The sequence below is a fragment of the Hypomesus transpacificus genome, chromosome 3, assembly GCF_021917145.1.
Source record: "Hypomesus transpacificus isolate Combined female chromosome 3, fHypTra1, whole genome shotgun sequence".
NCBI lineage: Eukaryota > Metazoa > Chordata > Actinopteri > Osmeriformes > Osmeridae > Hypomesus > Hypomesus transpacificus.
Window position 1 is genome coordinate 5,955,719 of NC_061062.1, and position 22,841 is coordinate 5,978,559.

The window sequence follows — 22,841 nt, forward strand, 5'->3', positions numbered from 1 at the left end:
GAAATGAATGTATATTAAAGAATGTGTAATGAAACTTGATGTGATGTTAAATATAATGTTAATTGAAAACGGTGTGTGGAAACTGAGGACAGAAAGTTAATACAAAGGGTTTTCTCGTATCTGGTTATTAATAAAGGACACATTAAAGGGTGCATGTGCATGTTCTAGATTCAAATCTGTGCTGTATAGTTGCAGTGTGGTTTCTCTGGTTGCTTTAGCGATAGTTTCCATGGTGACGGGAGTTTCACGGTCCCATGTGTGTGTGTGTGTCAACTACAGGGCGAGGCAGAGTTCTCTCGCATCATGAGCATTGTGGACCCCAACCGACTGGGCCTCATCTCCTTCCAGGCCTTCATCGACTTCATGTCCAGAGAGACTGCCGATACAGACACTGCCGACCAGGTCATGGCCTCCTTCAAAGTCCTGGCAGGGGACAAGGTAGGCTCCCAGGAAGCTTCTCTTTCCTGTGGACTCTCCAGATCTCGTTGGATCATGACATTTCATATGATATGCTATAGGAAATTCTTTGTCCAGCTAATTATTATAAGCTATTAAGGCACAACATCAGACTGACAGGGTATGTTAAGAATGGGAACAGTTCACTGGTGAACGTTGCTTTGGATGAAAGTGTCTGCGAAATGAAAATTAATGTTCTTGAACACCTCCTCGTTTGGTCATGATTGTTTGATGAGAAAGAAAAACCTAACGTGACATCTGATGCAGAATACCTTAAAGGGGTCATTGATTGCAGAACCGAATTTACCTTACAGTTCAGTGGGTAAAATGAACATACACTGAACCCCAAAGTCCATTGACACCTATTTTCCTATGCAAATCTCACAATTAAAAAATGTAGCTGTAAAACGGTAGGTTTTGAAAAAGCAACCGAACTGACGTCACTTCGGTGGCTCCACCTTTTTTGGCTCTGGTCTGTACCTTTGTCAAGCCCCAAAATTTGCTACGCGCTGCTCTGTGTACTTCCACAGAATTACAAAGAAGAAAGTTTTTCTAGCATATTGAAAATGGACTACAGTGGTAAATGCAGTGTTTGCCGATGCATGTTTGTCCAGATAAATTTTTCAGCAAGATAGCTAGAGTTAACTGAAGCTGAGTTGAATCACGATAGTTTGTTTGCTAAGCTGTAGTGCTAACGTTACCCACCTAAGTCGACCCCGTTTGCTTCGACAACAGATGTGGAAACAACTAACGTTATAATTTCAAATTATATCTAGTCAATCTGTTGAAAACAGTGTTGTGTAGACACAATAGATTTATTTGTACGTTTTTATTTCAAGTCTCCACCTTCGATGTTTCAGTGTGTGCTGACGGCCGTGTTGCGTCTTTACTCCGCAGCTTCACTCGTTGTAAACCAACCAATCAGGGCGCAGCTCATCTATATATTCATGAGCATACCAAAAAAGGAGAAAACGGCTTGTTTCATTATAGAGCTATTTCACAGGGTGCATGTGGGCACATAGAACCGCACCCGGGACATTTTCAGCCCAACTAATGTTACATACCCTATACGGAGACGTTAAGGAACAGTGTGAAATACCCCAAAAACCCAGTCAATCTCCCCTTTAAAACACACTGTGGAATTGAACCATGGTGTATGGGGCTGTAAGGCTATTTCTAGCTGCAACTATCAGCGCCACATCTCACAGTCGGTCGAACCTCAAAAGTTGCATGCACATATCTGCACATATCATGCACAAAGCTACGGCAAATTTGTATCACTTTCTCCGTCCTCACCATGACATCACTTCCTGTTTCCAGAGCTACATCCTGGCTGACGAGCTGCGTAGGGAGCTGCCTCCTGACCAGGCGGAGTACTGCATCGCCCGCATGGCGCCCTACACCGGACCAGACGCCATCCCCGGAGCCCTGGACTACATGTCCTTCTCCACAGCACTGTATGGAGAGAGTGACCTCTGAGGCCATGCTCTGACCCCTGACCTGGGCACCGCCAGCCAACCTGCTCTGAACACCGCAGATCCTCCACCACCACCACCACCCACCCCCCGCCCCCTGCAGCTCTCAGCGCTGAAACCATTTTTGTACGTCCCCGGCCTTATCTTTTATTTTTGGTCCTACTCCTCTGTGCGCTCCCTCGCTCCTCGACTCCCCCCTCCAGCCCTCCTTCCGCTTCTCCCTCACTTTTTGTGTCTGTTGTTTTTGCTTTATCATGCAATGCAGCAACCCTCCAGGTTTACAAAGAGGGAGAGAAATGTTTTCTGTTTTATTTTCTTGTTGTCATTGTTTTCTTCATAAAATGAATAAAGTTAACATATTTTATTATACAGAACTAAAAGGTATTTTTCTTCACCCGTATGAAAAAAAATGAAACAAAAATTGAAATAAAGAAAATTGCAATACTTGTTCCTCTAACTTACTGTGTTGGCTATCAACAACCTCAGCTATATGAATCCCGAACTATGTACTCACATTACATAAGCCTTTGGTCAGTGGCGTGGTCTGCAGTTATAATGGACACGCTGTCAAAAGACCATGCCCCATAAGGTAGAGTTATACACACATGAAATACGTAAACTAACATTCAATGTTCTTAGTCTCATTTTTTAGAAAAAACTGTTCTGTATTTGAGACAGTAGTCAGCCATCTCAGTTGTTAGTAGTGCATTCCACATTCTTTCACACATCATCCGCACTTTTATTTTGAAGGATTGCTGAAAGCGCGGACGTCTTACGAATGACGTAGAATTTAAGCGTCAGAAGGTTAGCTAGTAAACCACATAACATTGATGTTGTAGAATGTCAGGTTGGCTAAAGCAACATGTTTACCTTAAAGGCACTTAAAAAAAACAAGACAGTCAGATATGGTGTTCCAATGCTCGTAAGTAATTTGTTAGCTGGATTAATGTAATATACACCATCCCAGTTTTGTTTTGTATTATTGCATTAGCTGACCGCTACATAGCTAGCTGCTAGCTATGTAAAAAGCTTCAATATGTTATATGGCTTCAGAAATAGATAGTTATTATTTACAGTCTTGTTACAGTCTCTCAATTTCTTTATGAAAGTAAACGCAGGTCTTTACATTCTGTCTTGAAGTTGCTTATAGTTGGAGGTTCTTTCGGACTCAAGGAGTTTACACAGATCCGGTATGATGCCCAGAAGATAAGGAAGAAGGTAAAGTGAACGATATCAATACCACATTCCAGGTCGTTTTAAAATATTTTCATAATCACGTTTTTGAGACACTTTTCCAAAGGGATCAACCTGATGATTTATTAAGTGCACCATTGCTCCCTGTAGTGGTAAAATAAGGAACTGCACCAGTAGATCAGTCACGATTCAAGGTGCGGGGAAATCCTTTTTATAAATAGAACAGATGCACAACAGCAGCCGTAGTGCTTGCCTCAACTCTCGTATAACTCAAATCAACTGTACACAATAAACGCAATAGTCATACAGGGCTACAGTGTTATCTCATGGTACTACTGGCCTACTTCTGTTATAATGTCAATATTACTGCATCGCTCTGTCCTTTTCTTCGCTTCTCTGTCGTGGTGGTAGTGTAAGATAGGAAGATCATTAGCCTATAGGTTTACCTTTGCTATAGCCTTGCACCTTAGTTTGACAAGTTTTCTTCAGAAGAAGGCTGGGAAGTCACTCTTCTGTGCAATCTTACCGTGACAAATGCCCATGCATGTCATCTGGGTGGGTGCCAGATGGCTGGACTTCTCTTCTTATTACTGTCAGTATGAGCTGGCAGTGAAGCGCGGGGGCCATCTTGCCCCAGGCCCTGTGCCTTGTCTGGTCAGGGCAGCTGCCCCCTTTCCCCTCCCCCACATTCTCCCTCTTAACCTCATAATTTAGACACAGCTTCCTTAGTGTGTGTGTGCGGTTGTTTGTGATGGGTGCGTGTGTGCGGTGAGTGTGTGTGGCTCAGTGTGAGTGTGCAACACAATGTGCTTGTCTGTATGTTGTGTTTGGTTGGATAAATCACACAGGCAAGGACTAAACAGCCATTGAGGCGTATCCATGTTATGAAAACAATTCCCTCTGCTCCCTGCTTGACTCTATTATCTAAGCAAATTCAGTTTGTTCCCCTCTGCGATTGACCCTCTTTTAAGTCGCTATCTGAGGACTGAGTCACTACATGACCCAGTTCCAGTTGGTCCTCAGTGATTCAGTCTAGCCCCTAGATGAGGAAGAGGTCTTGCTCAGGGTCCTGGCTCCTGTCCTCCCCCACACTGGACTGGCTCCCTATGGCCTCTCTGACAAGGTTCTTACTACTTCCGACAAAATGTGCGTTTGCAGTCGGCTTGACGGAGCATATATTTGAGGGACTGCGAGGTGGACCTAGTCCGGCTGTGAATTTGGGTCATGTTTGACCTCAGCCGGCCACCTCGCTGCCTGCTGGCCTGGACCCTGTGTGCTCTGGGGCCCGTACCCAGAGTCACTTGGGCCCCTGCCCAGGCTCACTGGGGTCCCAGCCCAGACTCACTGGGGTCTCTGAAGATACCACACTCCCAGGGGCTTTGGGGGAGGAAATGTTACGCTTCTGTCAAACTGCTCTGTTTTCTTCATGAAAATGTTGCTTTACTCTGTTACCCAACATTCTCCCCTACTTCCCAACCTGTTTGATACTGTCTGGCCTATATCAACCAGAATCACTTACAGAGGACTAACAGGGCAAGTGTCTGGCCTCTGTAGGCAGTGCATTTGGCTAGGCTGGTGAGAGATGCACTGCTTATCCCTGCCATGCCACATTATAGGTCTGACTAGCCAGCTAAGTCTTTCTTATGAAGATGCTATCATTTATACATGACAGAAATTCATGTATTCATGAGGAGCTATGGTGGGCCCTCTTATTCTCCAACCAGCCTCCTCACCCCTTCTTACATAAGTTCAGGTCTGTCTGATCCTTTTTTACCTTTGGCTACCCTGTAGTTTTTTACCTTTTTTTTTTTACCTTTGTCTACCCTGTAGTCTACAGTATAGTCTACTGTAGTCTACCCTGTAGAATGTGTGAATCTGTGTGTCTGTGTGTGAGAGTCTGCCTGTATGTGTGTGTGTATGTATCCGTGTCAGCCTGTATGTGTGTGTACTGCAAAGGCAGCTGGGGTCCAAGACGGACCCGAGAGACCGCAGATAGAGTGCGGCTAGTCTGGGTTGTTATATGTTTTGGAAACTGCAAAGGCAGCTCGGGTCCAAGAAGAGAGACGACACAAAGACTGCGGCTTATGCCTTTTTGATTCCCGCAAAGACTGCGGCTTGTATTTTGTTTTGTTACATTTTAATTTATTTGTATTACTTTTATCACTTGTATTACTGTTTTCATTATTATTGGTTTTATGTAAAGCAGATTGAGCTGCCATTCTTGTATGAAATGTGCTATGTAAATAAAGTATTATTATTATTATTATTACGTGTGAGTCTGTGTGTGTGTTTGTGTGTGTGTTCTAACTGGCCTCTGTTCTCTCTTTCCCAGCTGGACCCTTCACTGGAGGCTAAAGTGAACACCCAGAAGCAGTCTGTCATTCTGGAGGAGGAGTACGAGGTACAACAGAGGAGAGGAGGAGGGAGAGATGGGGGAGAGAAGAGTAGGAGGGCGAGATGGAGAGAGAGGGTTTGGAAGAAAGAGGTGGAGGAGGGAGAGGTGAAGGAGAGAGATGGATGAGGAGGAAGGAGTGTGAAGTATAGATGGCGGTTTGACAGCAGGAGCGTGGACCAATCATGGCCTGTGCTGTGTCTCTACTACACAGCCGGTTTTAGCCTTGTTCTCTTGGTCAAATCTGGTTCCTCGTCTTGTTCTCATGGTCAATGCGGGTTCCATGTCTAACCTTTCAGAAGATGAAGGCCCTGAACTTGGAGGAGTGGAAGAACATCCGTGGCCCTCGTCCCTGGGAGGACTCCAGGGAGTACCAGGAGCAGCAGAGAGCCAGGCAGAGCCGGCAAGCTTGACGCCCGGAGCACGGCCCGCCCCCCAGCCTGCTTCATGAGACCGTCAGGAGCGGAGCACGCTGGCCCACTTCAGACAGCCGCCACGAGGACCCCCGCTGGGGGAGGGCTGTTCCTGTGTGAAGTGTGGCAGCCTTGCTGGTAATGAATTGGGGATCAGTGGGGTTGCAGAGACTGAGTTCTTCTTTCTTTTAAAGGATGTTCAATAACATCAGATGTTGTGGTTCTATGTGCACAGAAGACATTATAGACCCACTGTGAGTCTGGGTTGGCCGAGTGTCCCAACAGCCATGGAGTCTGTTCACCACTAGGTGGCAGAGTTGTGCATTAGTGCGTGCGGCGTCACTTCACTGTAAGAATGGGACTACCTATAATACCATAATAAAAGAATAATGGTTGATTCTTTTCCCTTTTGTCATTTGTCAAGAGACAGAAATAAAAGGGGGGAAAAAAAAGAAGAACTAATAACATTTGTTACCGGTGGAAAGCTGAGCGGTGTACCTGTCCTCTATAAAGGTTAAAGAATGATGGCGTGGGTGCTGCCTTTAGCACTCTGCATGCGTGTCTCAACCCCTGCGTGCATTCCTGCTTTTCATTGACTCCTATTTTGTACGTCGTCACTGCACCTCTGAGAAATGGATTTCTTTAAAGCACTCATTTCATCCTCATTGGTTATGAGGTTTTCCGTGGTGATTTGTGGAGCAAACGACCCCACACACACTGCATTTCTAGACGTTTCTGAACATACAATCAGTCTCTGCTGTTATTGCCTCTCCACGGCATGGCATTGGGGGAGATTTACTTGTGTAGTTAAGTAAGTACATAGTATTACCTTGTGTTTCTTGCTTTGCAATAAGAAAGTTTATAACCCAACCTCAAAGGCAAAGCCAACATCTGAAACTGGGTCTATCCATCCTAAGGTACAATTTGATTTGTCAGGAGGATAACTATCATGGTGATGAGCAGATTAGTGTAGCCTTCTGTATCTGAGGATTACGTTTCAGACACAGGTTCAACATGTCACAGTCCACCTCAAGGGTGATGTTATTGTTCATGATTGGTTAAAAGAACTCTCAATTCAATCCTCACTAATCCACTTTAATAACATTGTTCTATTATGGAACGTTATATCACTACCAATAACTGAAAACCATGGGATTGTGTTATATTTGTTGGAGACTGACATGGTTAAGGCTTTGTTTTCTGGACCAAACCTAAATATAGAGGATCAAATACGAAAAACAACCAACCCGTAATCCAAGTGAGTCACTCACACACATATACACACACGGCAGACACTGCACTCAGTCCCTGCTGTTATTTACTTCACTTGAGCGTCATACGCGCTTCGGAAAAGTTGACCTTTTCTCTAAAGTAATATGTTTGCGAAAGAGCACTTTTACTGTTTGATACTGCGTGACTGCAGATGTCCGTGACTGACAGAGGGCATGTGAGGGCCAGACGCATGGCGACCACCTGGAGCAGCACAGGAAGTGATGACAAGACTTCCTCTGATCCATCCGGACGTTGGTTCTGCTCTGTCAGCGATGCTTTAAAGAGTAACATCTTGATATGGTCGTACGTCGTTTCAGGTCCAGGCTCTAGTAAACAAGACGGTGGTTTTGCTTGTCTATTCTCAGCGCTGTCACATCCCTGTAGCTGCTGCAGCCGTGCCTCTCCTGGACGGGGGCCTAGCGTTCAGGTGTGGGGGCTTTTCCTGGCCTTGTATGGAGCTTTACCCTAATCCTGTTTTCTTGCTGCAGAGAATAGACTCCAAGTGGCAATGATGTCAAGCTGTTAACTCCGCATCAGGCCAAATCAAATATCCAATTTAAAAGCTTTCAGGAAGTATGGGGACTGACACCAAGGCAGGCTTTTTTTTTTACCTAACTGACGTCACCAACACCAGGCATACTGGGCCCAGTTCCCTCTGGTCTTCCTGGGGAGATCCTTTTGAGGAGACATTTGCTCCAGGCTCCAACAGATCAGGTCTCTCTCTCAGCCGTCTGGGTGTCACTATGTTCAGATGAATTTTACCCAGACGGACACATGAAGTTCAGATAATTAAGCAGTTCTTAGACACACACAGATACGATAGGCTTCTTCTTGGGTTCTGTTGGTGCAGAGTCGTTATCGGGACAGGCTGGGGCTGATGTCGTAAACGGGCCAACAGGGGGGCACAGCTGGGGGCCCAATTTCCAGAGTTCTTATCCATCACGTGCTGTTGAATTTTTCATTTTGAAATGCAAGAAAACTGCATGAAAAATTCAAAGGACAAGGCTAAGAAAAGAGGAAATCAAATTCAATATTTACTATGCCGTTCCCGACCGGGAGAACTAATTAAGTTTGAGAGGAGAGAGCCAAGTTTGTTCTCCTCGTCTGAGCTGCCTGCCAGGTCTAGCACGTGTGCTGAAGCAGAGCTCAGACCACACACCTCCTGCCTGTTCCCTGGCAGATCCACCTGCTTCCTCTCCTGTCACACAAACACACACACACACACACTCCAGGCTGTGGCTGTTGCCAAAACACTCACGATTAACAATTCAGAATAATGCACACTCGGTGTTTCGTCAAAAAGCCAGCTCCATCTGCAGTGACACTATGAACTTTTTCCTTCTCCTTTAATTATTTAATTGTTTTGGTTTTGCGTGTGCGGTAAGGGGTGAGCTTGGAAAATGTTGATACTTCCTCACACAAACAGGCGGAAATCCCGGGGGGGGGGGGGCGGACCCCCATTCTGGGAAAAATATAATTTGTCCCCCCCAATTAATCACTGTGAACATAAGGAAATATGAATAATATACATTTAACAGATTACAATGTAGGCTATGTGTTACAGCAGCAATTTTGGTGTCCCCCTCAGGAATTGCTCTTGAAAAAATGTCATATATCCTAATTGTTTCCCCCAAAATTTATAGCAGATTTTTGCCACTGCTCACAGGGATGAAAGCCAAAGCTATTTTTGTATACTGGATGGTTTATTAACTTTATTGGATAAACTGCAGGAGTTTGTATACCTAGTGGAGGGTAAACGCACGTAAACGCTGTTAACGCTGTGAAATAGCATTTAGGTGTAGATAGGCCTACCTAGGCTACTCACATTTTCATGTAATCAATGATTGTTAATTCATTATTTCCAGCATTGGTCTGGGCTGCGTTTCCCGAAAACGATTTATCTTAGTTGTTAGGAAAGTTTTCAACGAGCAAAATAACAAACGTTTCCCAAATATGCTCTTAACAAGAACGTTCGTAGGCTACCTGTCTTTTAAGAACTACCAAGGCTATTTGTGGACGCTTCCAAGATGCGAAAATGTGATTGAGCTGTCGCAACTTCACCTTAACCTAAACAATTTAGTAATCACGGTACACATTTTTTTTATTTACTGTCGGTACAGTAGAGTTTCGCATAGGCTATGCTATATCATAATTATTACGATCGTTTTTCATTTTTATTGTAGGTAGGCATATGGTTCAAAATATTTAATTAGCCTAGCAGGTATCATTAAATTACAATCAGGTGATGCATATTGAAATGCTTAATTAATTCGCAAACCATTTGATTAAAGAAGAGTATAGTTCATTGAAAAATAACCGAGTTTTAGTTTAACTTCTGTGAAAAAAAATTATAGCCTACACAAATATATAAACAATTCTCTTTTCGTAGCCTTGTTTTTAGAGTTGACCTACTTTGCACTCTGCTTAATGCTGGGTACACACCACAGGATAATCGGGCCGATTTTCCCCCTTCCGACAATCCTACGTATGTAATGTCCCGTATTTGCCTTGCAAGCTTGCATTCATCTCCAACACATCTGCTCATCCGCATGCATGGTACACGCTGACAATGTAGAACCAGAGCCTGTTTGTAGAACTACTCAACCTTGGTCTAGAACCAACGAGGGTTGGCGGCAACAATCGGTCTAACTCAGAGATGACAAACGAAACTTCTTTAATCCAATCCAATAACTTCTGCGACTTCCTTGTCTTTATCTCCCCCGAAATCAGTCTCTTGGATAAGGAAATTTCAAATGGTAAATAAAATACTGTTGATATTTCAGTTAGTTGGCTAGCCACAAGTAGGCTACTTTAGTTAGCGAAATGCAGTAGCTCTGTTTAAGTAGCTATTGTACTAGCTAGTTAGCTAGCTAGGATCCCGGCTAGCTACGTGTGAGTAGGCTACTGAAAATTAGCCGTTTTTGGAAATCTCCAATATTTACTCATACACTTGTCTATTTATTAAGTAAATATAACTGTTGTGCCAATAAATTATCATTTAAAACATTCAGGGGCGGATCTAGAAACATATTCATGGGGTGGCAGGAGATTTTGAGGGGTGGCACCCCCCGGCCGTGGCAGAAGTATATATACTGATTTAATTGCGGTCATATTAATCAATGTTTATTTGACTATTTTACTACTGTAGCCAATATTAAAATGTAAGTCAAAAATGCCCAGATTCAGCCCAGAAGAATTGACACAGAAACACTTAGATAGACAGGGCCAGGGATTTTTCAGGCGATCTTTATGAGGATAGATCAATAGTATTCTGCAAAGTCTGTCAACATTCAGTCGACCATATTCGCCGTCAAACTGTTGTGGAACATCTTAGGTCGCTCAGACACAAGAACAGGAAGGCTATCGGAGTTCTCCAGATTTTCTGTCTGAATAACTCCAGAAAATGTGAAAGAAATCTGCAGATTTTGTTTGGGCTTGTATATTAGAAATTCGCTCTCGCAAATGTCTGACTCTGCAGAGTGGGGAGGGGGCTTGGAGTCATCTAGTGCTGCATTCACTTGCAGTGGGATATTAGAAATTCGCTCTCGCAAATGTCCGATGAGCCACAACTTTTCTTTGTTTTAAAAGCTGCCAGCTGGGGTGGCAAGGCTATTTTTAGGGTGGCAGTTGCCACCCATGCCACCCCGGTAGATCCGCCCCTGAAAACATTGCTTCACAGAGAGTAAAAAAACAGTCCGGGAAGAGAAATAGCACAGTGTTGCAGAAAGATAGGAGAGGTTGCTTACTAGTGGTAATTGTTTTGTTGATAATAAAGCCCTAAATATTTTGTGATCCTTTGAAGTGGGAAAATTAAGGAAGTGCTCTAAAAACCTTGGATTAATAACCTGATTAATTACCTACACCATGCCTTCCTTTTTAGTAGAATTGCATCAAATACAATGAATTCACACTGACTAACATCCTTACCTCAGAACTAGTCTTGAGTAGAGAGGACTTCTCTACTATATACTTGCACCCTTTACGTCGTGAACCAAAGAGGAATGACAACAACACAGCCTGATTCTGCAATGAACTGGGAAACAAAGCAAAGAAACAGACGCTCTGTTTCGTCTATGTGGGGGTGTGTGTGTGTTTTCTTTTTTGGTTCATTTTTCCATTTCTATAAATAGGCTAACGCTTGGCAGCTGAGAGGGAGTCCACGCAGAACAAATGCCCCCCCTGGCTGTTTCACTTCACTCCCCACATAACGACGCACACACAGCACCCCCGTCACTTCCTCGCTGCCCAGGACCGTGCAGGGGCACCACGTTGCCATGGAGACCCGGCTCTGTGGGCAGAGGGTGGGGCAGCAGGGGCTCTCACGCTGGCACACGGCAATCTGAGACCCACGAGGACCGCGGGAAAGATGGAGGGAGGCATGGGTAAACTCTCAAATAACTGGACCTCTTCATCTTTGTCTATCTTCACCCCCCTCTCTCTTTATTTTCCTCTCTGTCTCTGTCTTCACAGTGATACCCTGCCTGAAAATATTCAGGATTTAGTGTTGCCAGACTTGACCATCATCCAACCCTGCAAATTCATTCTGGACCAATGCACGGCTAAATGTGTGCTCGACGCCAAGGATCACTGCAGCAGAAATAAAAATGGCTGTCCAAAGAAACCCTCAGCCCATGGAATCATGAAGGGTTCTGGGATGTTCCATCCCTTCGTCTGTCTTCAGTGGGCAGTCTGAGAGTAAGAAGGAAGGACAACCTCCGACCATAAAAATACCTCAGGCTTCCTGTTGTGTTGGTGTTTGAATGTGTCAAACACAAACAGGCCAAGACTGTTCAAACCCCAGGCTCCTTCGTCCATGTTGTGCGATGAAATGGTCTGTGTTGTGTGTTATGACTAGAGATAATCTAATGTGTTTGTTTGGATCCTCTCATACTGGCTACCTACAGTACATCAACACCCTGCCCCGTCAACATCCTGTCAACCCTGGAGGTCGTATTATGAAGTGAGAACCTTCGCCATGTTTGAGCACCTGGCCAACGGTGCTGTGATTTGCTGGGACTCCTGAAGGGTCCTGTGGAGGATGCAAGATGACTGTTTATCTCGCTAATATTCACAGCATCACTTTGCATCACCTGCCGGCAGTTAGCCAACGTCGCCCACACGTTAGTGAGAGCAGACGCGCCTGCAGTGAAGACCCGCGCTGCTGACCTCGTCCCCTCCACAGTGCCCAGATGGCCGGGGATGAAGTCAACAAGAATCAAACTGGTGAGAGGTGTCATCCAGCTGTCTGCGTAATGTTGAAGATGTAAAGACTCGAGCTACAAACGATCAACATGAGTGGAGAGCTCATAGCGTGTGGCCTGCTGAGAAAATACAAATGACAAAGTGCAAGGGCAGCGTTATTCTGCTCTGGCCTCATCGCAGCGCTCTCCCCCCGCCCTTGCTCCGAGTGCTCTCTTGAATCCCAGACATCTTAATGAAATGGATACAAGCAGCCACCAGCAGCAAGCCGACAGCAGGGAGAAAAGAAACCGAGGAATAGAGAGAATGTGAGTTCTCTCTATAGTTTTAGAGAACTAGCGCTTGTAGTCAGTCAGACCCACACAGACCTAGCTAGCAAATACGGCCTGTGTGGCGATCCAGTGAATAGCTAGCTAGCGCGCCTGGCGTGTTGATTACAAGTATAATCCATTAATCATCGCCTCACGCATGGATGACTTTGATGAGAGAGGCAGGAGCCTGCATTGAATTCCAATCACAGGATGCAGAGCTGTGCAGGTATAGGCTACGGGCCCCAGCAACAATCCTAAAGAGCAAGCAGGCCGTTGCATTCTCTCCCCCCAGTCCCATGCAGTGAAGATAAGGAAACTTCATTAACGTGCCGCCTTTTTTTCCCCTCCATGCTAATGACAGACTCTGTGTCACCACCTCCGGGTGTGCTGAAGAAGAGGAGGGGGAGTGGAGGGCCGGGCATCCGTCCAGATTGGCGCTTCACTGGCCCACTCCGTCCTGTGAATGGATTGTTACTGAATGACATGTTTGATTTAACAAGCATGGCTATCTGAACAAGCTAATTCGATTCCCTAATATATCGCTGAGCTATGCAATTAAAATCGGATCCTAATGATTTTCGTGCTCTGCATAAGATAGACCCTATTTGTCGAAGAATTAGGTATTTCTAGTAAAATATATGTGTCATTGATGCCATTCCGATTGGTCTCTTACCGAATGGGATAGGTTGATGAATTAATAGGCCAATATGTAGCCTATCAATATCTAGTCTTATTAATTGCGTTAAAGTTAACCACTGGTCTAGAAACCGGCAATAGTGAGTCTTTATATATAGACAAAGGCAGTGTTTTTTGTATGAAATGGGGACATTGATGGATGATTTTTTTTCAGTGTTGGATATTGTGTGTTTAATTTGGTCTCTTTGTGATGGGCAAAGCTGCCTTCTTTAGAGGTGTACATGACAGGTTTCTCCCAGCTGATGATGACGTAGACGCGCGTATGTGTCTGAGTGACTTTTGGAGTAGGGGAGGGGGGCTTACGGCTTGGGCGCGCGGCATTGCTCATATGATGTTTGAATATACAATTCTTCATCATATGTCATCTGTCGTAATTATCAGATATATTTCATATTGAAATGCATCCTCTTATTGGAGCTTAGCTTGCGTGTTTACGATTGCCTGTGCAAAAATGGGAAATACTTGGCAAATATATATGTCATTCCTCTAGCCCTACATATGTGATAATGACTTGCTTGTGGTCGTAGCCTCGATCATCAACGTCGGTGGTGTTCCTGTGCCATCTGTTTTCCGAAAGGAGTTCTGTAAAAAAGGATCTTTCCTGCATACCAGAAACGGCATCACAGCGTACATCTGCGCTACCGCAGACGGGAGAGGAGGAGGAGAGCGTTGATATTTCGGGGCTTGCGGCTTTTGCATGTATTCAAAGGTTCCGTCTACCAAGGCTGCGACCTCAGAATAGCGACCTCGTCGCCGCTGACAGCGTGGTGACGGATCTACCCATCGGGCAGCAAGATCGGGGTAACAACACGAGAGGAGGCGGAAAGGCGAGCCATCACTTCTTCGCTCTGACCAAACCGCCGGAACTGAGCAGACTTGGGCACCCGTCTCCGTGTGCGCGGGGAAAACGGTATCAGCTCTGGGGTATTCATTCCACGGGTTGGAACACACGTTTGACTCGGGAGGTGTCGAAAGGAGTGATACAAACTGTTTATAATAAACGTAGCAGGTTGCTAAGATTATTTATTTTTCCAAGAGAAAACAGCTTGCCTGGAAGGATTTGGGGATATTTTACAGTCGCGATAGACTGCTCTTCGGGAACCAAATCCAGGTAGGCTATGCGATTGAACACGCATGAGACTCATTCATAGACAAATCAATAACCAATATCGTTGACTAGAGCCTTGTGGGGCCCACGGCAATCAGCGTCTCATTGATAAGGCTCTAGCTTATCACTTTAACGGTGTCAGCCTCTTCATATGCTGAAGACAATTTTGTTGTCAAATGGCCTGCACAAAAAGGTATAGCTATGGCGTGAAATATGAGGGGGAAAAAAGACTGTGGTCGAAAAGGGTTGGTAGAATTCTAACCTTTGGCTTGAAGGAATTCAAGTCAAACGTTGTCTGGCTGAGGAAATGCATTAGTCTGTTAGTCAGTCAGTCCATCACTCCAGCCAAGGAGCGAGATGTTCGTCGCTGTAACAGAGGTGTGCATGGGAGGCTTGAGCTATTAGTACATTCCCCTTGCTGCTATGTGGTAGGCACGCTGATGCACTGAGACTAATCTGTGATGTCGTCGCAAACACAGTAGCCTACATGACAAAAAATAATTAGGACCTTTCAACTTAAGCCCCATAAGAAATTGTTATCCGATAATAACCTGTCTACACCCCCCCCCCCCCCCCCCACACACACACACACACACACACACACTAAAGAAGCCTAAAGGCTATAGAATTAACATGTCTAGAAACCGTCACTATTTTGAACAGTGGGGTTTTTTTCACGGAATGCCTGCAGCAGGTGCGCTCAAGATGAAGATTGAGGATTTGAACAGCCTATGTCAGAGAATTTGGCCCCCCTGACAAAATGTACATATACACTTAACCTGCCTGCAGTAAAGCCAGGGCTAGATATTATATTTCAGTGTTACTTGCTGATTTTCCATGTCGGTGTTGTACAGAGGGATTCCCCTCAGGTAGTGTACTACCACGGTGTTGGTGTGAGAGAAAATGACTCTAATGATTAATCAGCAACAGCTGATGCTCTCCATGTCGCCTGCTGAGTCCATGTTTACGGGGATCTCAAATGGCCATCTTGTTCAGGGCTCTCCTCCCAAAATAGGGAACGAGACAGAGATACGTGGGTGTCCGTCTCGATTTCTCAGTTTGCCTAGTTACATCTTGTCATGTGTCTTGCTCGCACTTGCTGCCCGCATCAGCTTGTAAAAGGAGATTACCAAGTCAACGCTTTTTTTAAAGGGAAGCCCGACTAATAAGTAATTGCACAAGATTTTAGTTTGATATAAATGTATTGGCCCAAAGACAAATCATTATTCAGGCGTCACAAAACTAATATCAACGTTTCGTGGCCAACATGCGTGTTATGGCAAGCGAGGGAGAAGGTGTCACACGGGTGACAGCGTAGGGTCTTCCTTTCCTTTTGTATCATGTTGCACATTTTGCTCTGTGGTAGGCATTTTGTAAACCAACATTGCACATTAGATCCGATGCGATTTCACTACGGATTGAAAAAAAAGGATCAAATGGTGTCAAAAAACTTGACTTTTGGGCTAAACATGCGATGGAGTTTCAAGTTACTGAATTTGTTTGAATATGATATGATTATTTTACCAATGCTGAAACAAGTCTCTCAGTTACAGATAACTAGGCCTTAAAAGGGCAACAAATATCCCACTCACTATAAAACTTTAGGCCTGATTATGATCAGTACTTGAATACAGTGTTTTTTGTTGTTGATATCAGTGAACATGAAACAAATGGAACCCAATTAGATACGGCCTGTTTACATTGACAACCAAGAGAGTTCAGTATGTGTGACTAGAGTATCTACTGTTGTTCTGTGAAGTGTGTCATGCATGGAGACGATGGATGGAGTGAGAGATGCCATTGACTTTAGGCGCCCTGCTGGTCTATTCCTTATTTAATTTTTTGCGTCTGTCTGTTGTCTCGGCTATTTGCTGTTGGATCGCGCTTGCCTGCGTGCATCGTTACTGTAGCGTATCTCTCCGTTCCATGCATAGATGTTCTTCTGCGTCTCTCTTGCACTGCTGACACTTGGAGACCGGAGAACTACTGCCTAGGCCTTCACTACCATGTGAGATGGGGGATGGGGGTGGGGGTAGGTCAGGTGGATACAGAGAGACGAATGTGGGGGGGGGGGGGGAGAGAGAGTGAAGGGGAGACAGAGAGGGAAAAGGGATAAGAAGAAAGAGAGAGGGGCAGAAAAGAGTGTGGGAGAGACAGAGACAGACAGGGAGAGAAAGAGGAAGTGAGCGAGAGAGAATGAGAGAATATAGCAGCTCAGCAGTGCTCCCCTGACTTTGAAACAGGCACCAAACCTCGGGCCAGTGACTGCCTTTTAGGAGTAAACTCAGACTGGAGAGAAATCACAGCAGTACAAATACTTTTTGCCTCCAGATTCTGTGGTGTTTCTCATTAAGCTACTTTGTCGCTCAATTGCCTTTCTGTCTTGTTTTTGTCTGTTGAGTATTTTGAGTTCTGTCTGTTCTCTCCGGAATGATGTAGCCGGCAGAAATCTGTCCAGTTTAACATTATTCAGAGTAATAACATGTTTATCCTATTGAGACAAACTACACGCTTTTATAGACTAAGACAAATTATTGTTTGAATAAGCAATCTCACAAAAACAGCTTCCAAGGCTAGTTTTGAGACAGGAAAGGAACAATGGTGCACCACTGTCATAAAAACATCTGCTGGGTTCTAAACCGAGGGATTGAACTAACTGTGCTTGTATCTTTTTGAAAGAGAGAGGGAGAGACAGATGATTTTAATTGAGCCTTAACAGCTAGAGGGGCTCTGGGACATGGTGCCGACAGTGGGCCCACACCTGGCCTCCCTTATCACCGAGCGATCACAGAGGAGCCAGGATGGAGAGGGCAGACCTTGATAAACGCCTCCCGTTTGCTCTCATAATTGCTCTTTTACTCTTCTCAGTGAGGAGTGGATAACCATTCCCTGTGTTTCCCATGCCTCGGGCCTATTCTGCCTCTGTCATATTGTCACGATCCATTACATACGACTTAATGAGGGGCTTTATCCGGTTAGCCTCAGCTTTTATGACAGTCGGACGCTATGTGTGCAGCCCTCGTCAGGCCTGTGAGATGGAGGGGGGACTGTACGTCTGCATTCCGAGTGGTAACATGGATTTAGACAGGGCATCTGTACGTCACCCCCCCTACCTCTCCCCTCCACTGTTTTTGCCAATGCGACATTTTGGACAGTGCTTAGTTTGGCAACATAGCTCGTCTGCTGAGAGAGCTGTTTTGGTTTCGAGCAGCGTATTACCCCAGAGATCTCACTCAATTACACTGTAGTTGGGAAAATCCATGTTATTGGTTGAAGTAACTCATACAGTATTTTGAACTCAAAATAAACTTTTATTTTTGGAACGATGCCACGGACCAACAATTCACTCCAAGCGGAACCCACTGTTATCTACAATGTTCACACAGCAGTTTACAGACCTAAAAAATCTCATGCATTTATGAGCATGTGAAAGGGTTTTCCAGTCCACCACGCCTGGAGAACACAAAGGTCTCGTAATTATGCTGCCGTTGTAGTGTGCAGAAGCTCAGCTCATTGATATTCCTGCTAGTAGAAAGCTAATTGGAGCTTAGAACTCTTCCTCTTAGATAGGGAAATTATAGTCAATTCTAGTTCTTGGCGCCAAAACCCAGTTTTTCTTTCTGTGAACTGTGTGGATTTCCGCTAATGACACAGAGAGAATACACACATTGCTACAAATTACACTCAATAAAAAAAAGACTCAAATCTTGTCTGATTCTTGACATTTTGGACCTAACAGCAGTTTTTAGGACGGTTGCTGTTGTGGTCTCAAGCGAAGTGTAACTCTCCATTTCTGTCGTGTCCAGGTGGTGTGTTGAGCCCAAGCACAGCCCAGTGCTGGATCCCAGAGGGACTGCCAGTGTGGTTAGGACCCTTGAGACCCAGGAGGGTGGATGGAGCGATCACGGACGGGGAATCCGGGGACATCCGCCTGCCTCTGGTTGGGGCTGGTGTCTGTGGCAGTAGCCTTCCTGTGCACGGAGGCCCGGACCACTCCGAGCCCAGCGGTGGCCGAGCACAATGCCACCTGCAAGGGAAACTCAAAGTGCAACCCTGGGATCATCCTGCCCATCTGGTACCCAGAGGACCCCTCCATGGGGGACAAGATTGCGCGGGTCATCGTCTACTTTGTGGCCATGATCTACATGTTCCTCGGCGTGTCTATCATCGCCGACCGCTTCATGGCGGCCATTGAGGTCATCACCTCCCAGGAGAAGGAGATTGTCATCAAGAGGCCCAACGGGGAGACGACCACCACAACCATCCGGGTGTGGAACGAGACGGTATCCAACCTCACCCTGATGGCCCTGGGCTCCTCCGCCCCCGAGATCATGCTCTCCGTCATCGAGGTGTGCGGACACGGCTTCGAGGCCGGCCAGCTGGGCCCCGCCACCATCGTGGGAAGCGCCGCCTTCAACATGTTTGTCATCATCGGCCTGTGTGTGTCCGTCATCCCCGACGGGGAGACGCGCAAGATCAAGCACCTGCGGGTGTTCTTCGTCACGGCGGGCTGGAGCATCTTCGCCTACATCTGGCTCTACATGATCCTGGCCGTGTTCTCGCCCAACGTGGTGCAGATCTGGGAGGGCCTGGTGACGCTCTCCTTCTTCCCCATCTGCGTGGTCCTGGCCTGGGTGGCCGACCGCCGGCTGCTGTTCTACAAGTTCATGCGCAAGAAGTACCGCGCCGACAAGCACAGAGGCGTCATCATCGAGACCGAGGGCGACCGCTCCAAGGGCATCGAGATGGACGGCAAGATGGCCAACTCGCATTTCGCCGACGGCGGCGCCACCAGCAACCTGATGGGCCTGATCGAGGGCAAGGAGGTGGACGAGTCCCGCCGCGACATGATCCGCATCCTCAAGGACCTGAAGCAGAAGCACCCGGAGAAGGAGCTGGACCAGCTGGTGGAGATGGCCAACTACTACGCCCTGTCCCACCAGCAGAAGAGCCGCGCCTTCTACCGCATCCAGGCCACGCGCATGATGACGGGCGCCGGCAACATCCTGAAGAAGCACGTGGCGGAGCAGGCCAAGAGGAGTGCCAGCGTCCAGGAGGTCCACGTGGAGGAGCCCGAGGAGTACGTGTCCCGCATCGCCTTCGACCCCGCCGTCTACCAGTGCCTGGAGAACTGTGGGGCCGCCCTGCTGACCCTGGTCAGGAAGGGCGGGGACATCTCCAAGACCATCTACGTGGACTACAAGACGGAGGACGGCTCGGCCAACGCGGGGGCCGACTACGAGTTCACCGAGGGCACGGTGGTGTTCAAAGCGGGCGAGGTGGTGAAGGACATCAGCGTCGGCATCATCGACGACGACATCTTCGAGGAGGACGAGCACTTCTTCGTGCGCCTCAGCAACGTGCGCGTCCTGGAGGCCGAGGACGAGCTGTTGTCCCCCAACAGCCTCCCGTACCCCCGGGCCATGCTGGGGTGTTTCCCCGTGGCCACCGTCACCATCCTGGACGACGACCATGCCGGCATCTTCACCTTCGAGAGCGACTCGGCGCACGTGAGCGAGAGCGTGGGCGTCATGGAGGTGAAGGTGCTGAGGACTTCCGGGGCGCGTGGGACCGTCATCGTGCCCTTTCGCTCGGTGGAAGGACTGGCCAAGGGAGGAGGGGAGGACTTTGAAGACATCTACGGAGAGCTGGAGTTCAAAAACGATGAAACCTGGTAAGAGAATACTTCTTTATTGATTGTTCCGGTCCGATTGATTGCTGTGATCTCTGGGATGCCTTTTGTAAGCTGTGTTGATTGTGTGGGAGCCGGCTGTGTGCTGTGTTCATTTATCTGCCTGTTTTTTTAATCACACCAAGGTCTTGAGTTTTTTTAAGTGTCTTTTAGGTGTCATAAATAATGGATCTTCTATGCTTGTCTGCTGATGCACTCTTGATAGATGGGGTTTGTTTTGTCATAGAAACTGGACGATGTTGACCTTGCATCAAATCCTAAAATGATACTGTATGGATTCACAAACTTTTTGTCTGCTTCTTTGCCTTTTCAAAACCTACAGAGGGGAGTTACCTCAGTATCTGTGCTGTTCTGGTGCAGGTGGTTACATCTGGATTGATTGAGAGCCCTGCCTTATCAGAGATAGTCGGAGAAAGTCCTCTTGGTCTAAAGGATGTTTGGGCTTGAGGATCAGTTGACCATGAATTAGCTATTTAATGTTTTACTGTCTTATTGTCATTAGATTAATGATTGATTATGCCACATGCGATGATGTTTCCAAACGTCACCGTTGGACTGTCACTAGGACATTGTCCTCTTGCACATTTGGGAAAGATGACTGTGATTTTGTTATTTCCTGTAAACAACTAGCTTACGGGTTGAATCAGAATTGAATATCCTACATATGAGGTGATTTGTTTTTGCTTTTTGAATCATGCTTTAGTGATGCGCTGACATTGCCACAATGCATGACAGAAACATCTGGGTAAAAAACAAAAAACGAACACGGATTGGACAACATTCCACCCTCTGGATAACTGAAGTCACACGCACGCAAGAACACACTCGCCCCCCCTCCTCTCCTGTTTCCTCATGAGAGATTCTGCACACATCAACATTCTGACAGGGATTCAGTGTCTCTGGCGTCATGCAATAGGGATTCAACTTTTGGAATTTGTCACACATTTGTGGAAACCTCAAGTGTCCCCCCTCTCCTCCCCCCTCCCCCAGCCCCCTCCCCCCCCCCCAACCCCCCCTCACGTTTCTAATCCCCTCCACTTTAGTTGTCATCGTCGCTGAGGCCATGGTTCCTGAGCCACACAGTGTGTTTGCGCTTCTGCAGAGCGGCCAGGTGCAGGAGGCTGCAGGAGGAAGTCGCAGGAACACTTGGGTGTGCATCGGAATGCACCCGGCTCCACTTATAGCACTGCTCTGGGATTCTCAGCTCAGTGCCACAGTCCAGGGTGTGCATGTCAGGCCCCACAGTACAGTGCCGTGTGCTCCTGGTAGCTCTGTGCCACACGGCTGGTGTCTCACCCCACTTTCTTTTGGGAAAAGATAGTGTCTTTGGAGGGGGAAAAAAAGATTGATGGTAATCGAAAAGCGTTGTGTCGCTGGCTGTACATATTATAGATATATACTGAAGCCCGTCCTTTTCTCCTTGCCATGCGTGCGTGTCACGGTCACCCCCACAAGCGAGGATCCAGGCTGTTGGCAGGGCTCAGGGGGGGCAGGCAGACCAGGGGAGGAGGGGGGTGGGGAGGTGGGAGATGAGGGACCAGGGGGGATGAGGGACCAGGGGGGGTGGCAGGCGTGGGATCTGGGGGGGGGGGGGGGATGCGGGGTGTGTAGTCTTCTGGTGATCAGCAGGCCACTGGGGCATGCGCTGCTCGGAGCGGCCTCTGGTTGACTGGTGTCTGGAGGCTGACTGGGACAGGCTGGAGGCCATAGGGGGGGTCGGTCGTGAGAGAGGGGGATGTCTGGGGAGGAGGGGGCTGATGGGATGTCGTCTCCATTGTGATACAGCACGGCCCATCGATCTGCTCATTGTGTTGTCTGAGCTGGATGCGCCGGTCCCACTGCTCCTACGAGCAGCATGCGGAGCAGGAGCGCTGTGTCAACGAGCGACCCCAACAGCCTTCGTCTTCGCGCTGTCGGCTGGAACGTTCTCACTGGAAGCACCTCGTAGCGTTTCCGATTCTTAAGGAGAACGGAAGATTCAAATCTCGGGAGAGCCTTTTGGAGTTGCACACCGCCGATAGTCCTCTCTGATTGGGCGCACTGCAGAAAGGGAATAGATTTAGCTCCTGAATAAGGTTGGTGGACTACAGGAGGCCATAGGTCATGGGTCACAGTGCCTGATTCCTGAACCTGGTCATTGATTGTGAACTGTGTAGTCTCTGATGAGGTTCTGAATACCGCCTTGCGCCCACTGATGAAAACACAGTCAAGAATAGTAGTCTTTCTGTCTCTTTCTCTACAAGAGGCCCATAGTATATATGGAGATATTCTCTCACCTTGTCAGGAACTGCGGGGGGGGCGGGGTTCAGGGAATGGCAATCTGTGTAAAAATGTCTTAATTATGGTGGGGGAGTAATTAATTGGATTCTGTGTGCAGCCAGTGAGAGAGAACAGCGAGAAATAGAGGGTAAGATAAAAACAGGATGTGTCTTGACAGCCCTGTCCAGCAGCACATTTAAACATTCGTGAGGACGTCTTCTGGAAGGGGACTGTGTGGTGGAGGTGGTGTGTCGACTTCACAGCAGGAAAAGCTGCACACGCGTGTCCTTTTCTCTGCCTTCATGGTTCCCTTTGTGACCATTCATATGTTAAAGAGAACCAAAATCCAATTCACTGTGACGTTGACGACGCAC

General features: G+C 46.9%; 4 protein-coding genes across 7 annotated transcripts in view; all 4 read left to right on the forward strand.

The window, feature by feature from the left end:
* The window catches only part of actn1 (actinin, alpha 1), a 30,915-nt gene extending 28,537 nt beyond the window's left edge, over positions 1–2,378 (forward strand). For all 4 annotated transcript variants that reach the window (XM_047046192.1, XM_047046174.1, XM_047046184.1 and 1 more), the window contains 2 exons: positions 280–438; positions 1,777–2,378. In XM_047046192.1, coding sequence (XP_046902148.1) covers positions 280–438; positions 1,777–1,935 — 318 coding nt within the window. In that variant the 3' untranslated portion in view covers positions 1,936–2,378. The remainder of the gene's footprint in view (positions 1–279; positions 439–1,776) is intronic.
* Positions 2,379–2,710: 332 nt separating this feature from the next.
* Positions 2,711–6,327, forward strand: LOC124485433 (cytochrome c oxidase assembly protein COX16 homolog, mitochondrial). Its single transcript, XM_047047051.1, has 4 exons — positions 2,711–2,853; positions 3,072–3,149; positions 5,458–5,526; positions 5,817–6,327. Exons 1-4 carry the CDS (start codon positions 2,794–2,796, stop codon positions 5,928–5,930), a joined length of 321 nt encoding a protein of 106 aa, XP_046903007.1. The 5' UTR covers positions 2,711–2,793; the 3' UTR covers positions 5,931–6,327.
* A 7,623-nt stretch (positions 6,328–13,950) lies between these two features.
* slc8a3 (solute carrier family 8 member 3) lies at positions 13,951–20,194 on the forward strand. Its single transcript, XM_047046416.1, has 2 exons — positions 13,951–14,519; positions 18,323–20,194. The coding sequence occupies exon 2, from the start codon at positions 18,410–18,412 to the stop codon at positions 20,192–20,194; it is 1,785 nt and encodes a 594-aa protein (XP_046902372.1). The 5' UTR covers positions 13,951–14,519; positions 18,323–18,409.
* Positions 20,195–22,032: 1,838 nt separating this feature from the next.
* Positions 22,033–22,841, forward strand: part of pcnx1 (pecanex 1) — an 11,261-nt gene continuing 10,452 nt past the window's right edge. The window contains exon 1 of the mRNA XM_047051528.1: positions 22,033–22,152. Coding sequence (XP_046907484.1) covers positions 22,033–22,152 — 120 coding nt within the window. The remainder of the gene's footprint in view (positions 22,153–22,841) is intronic.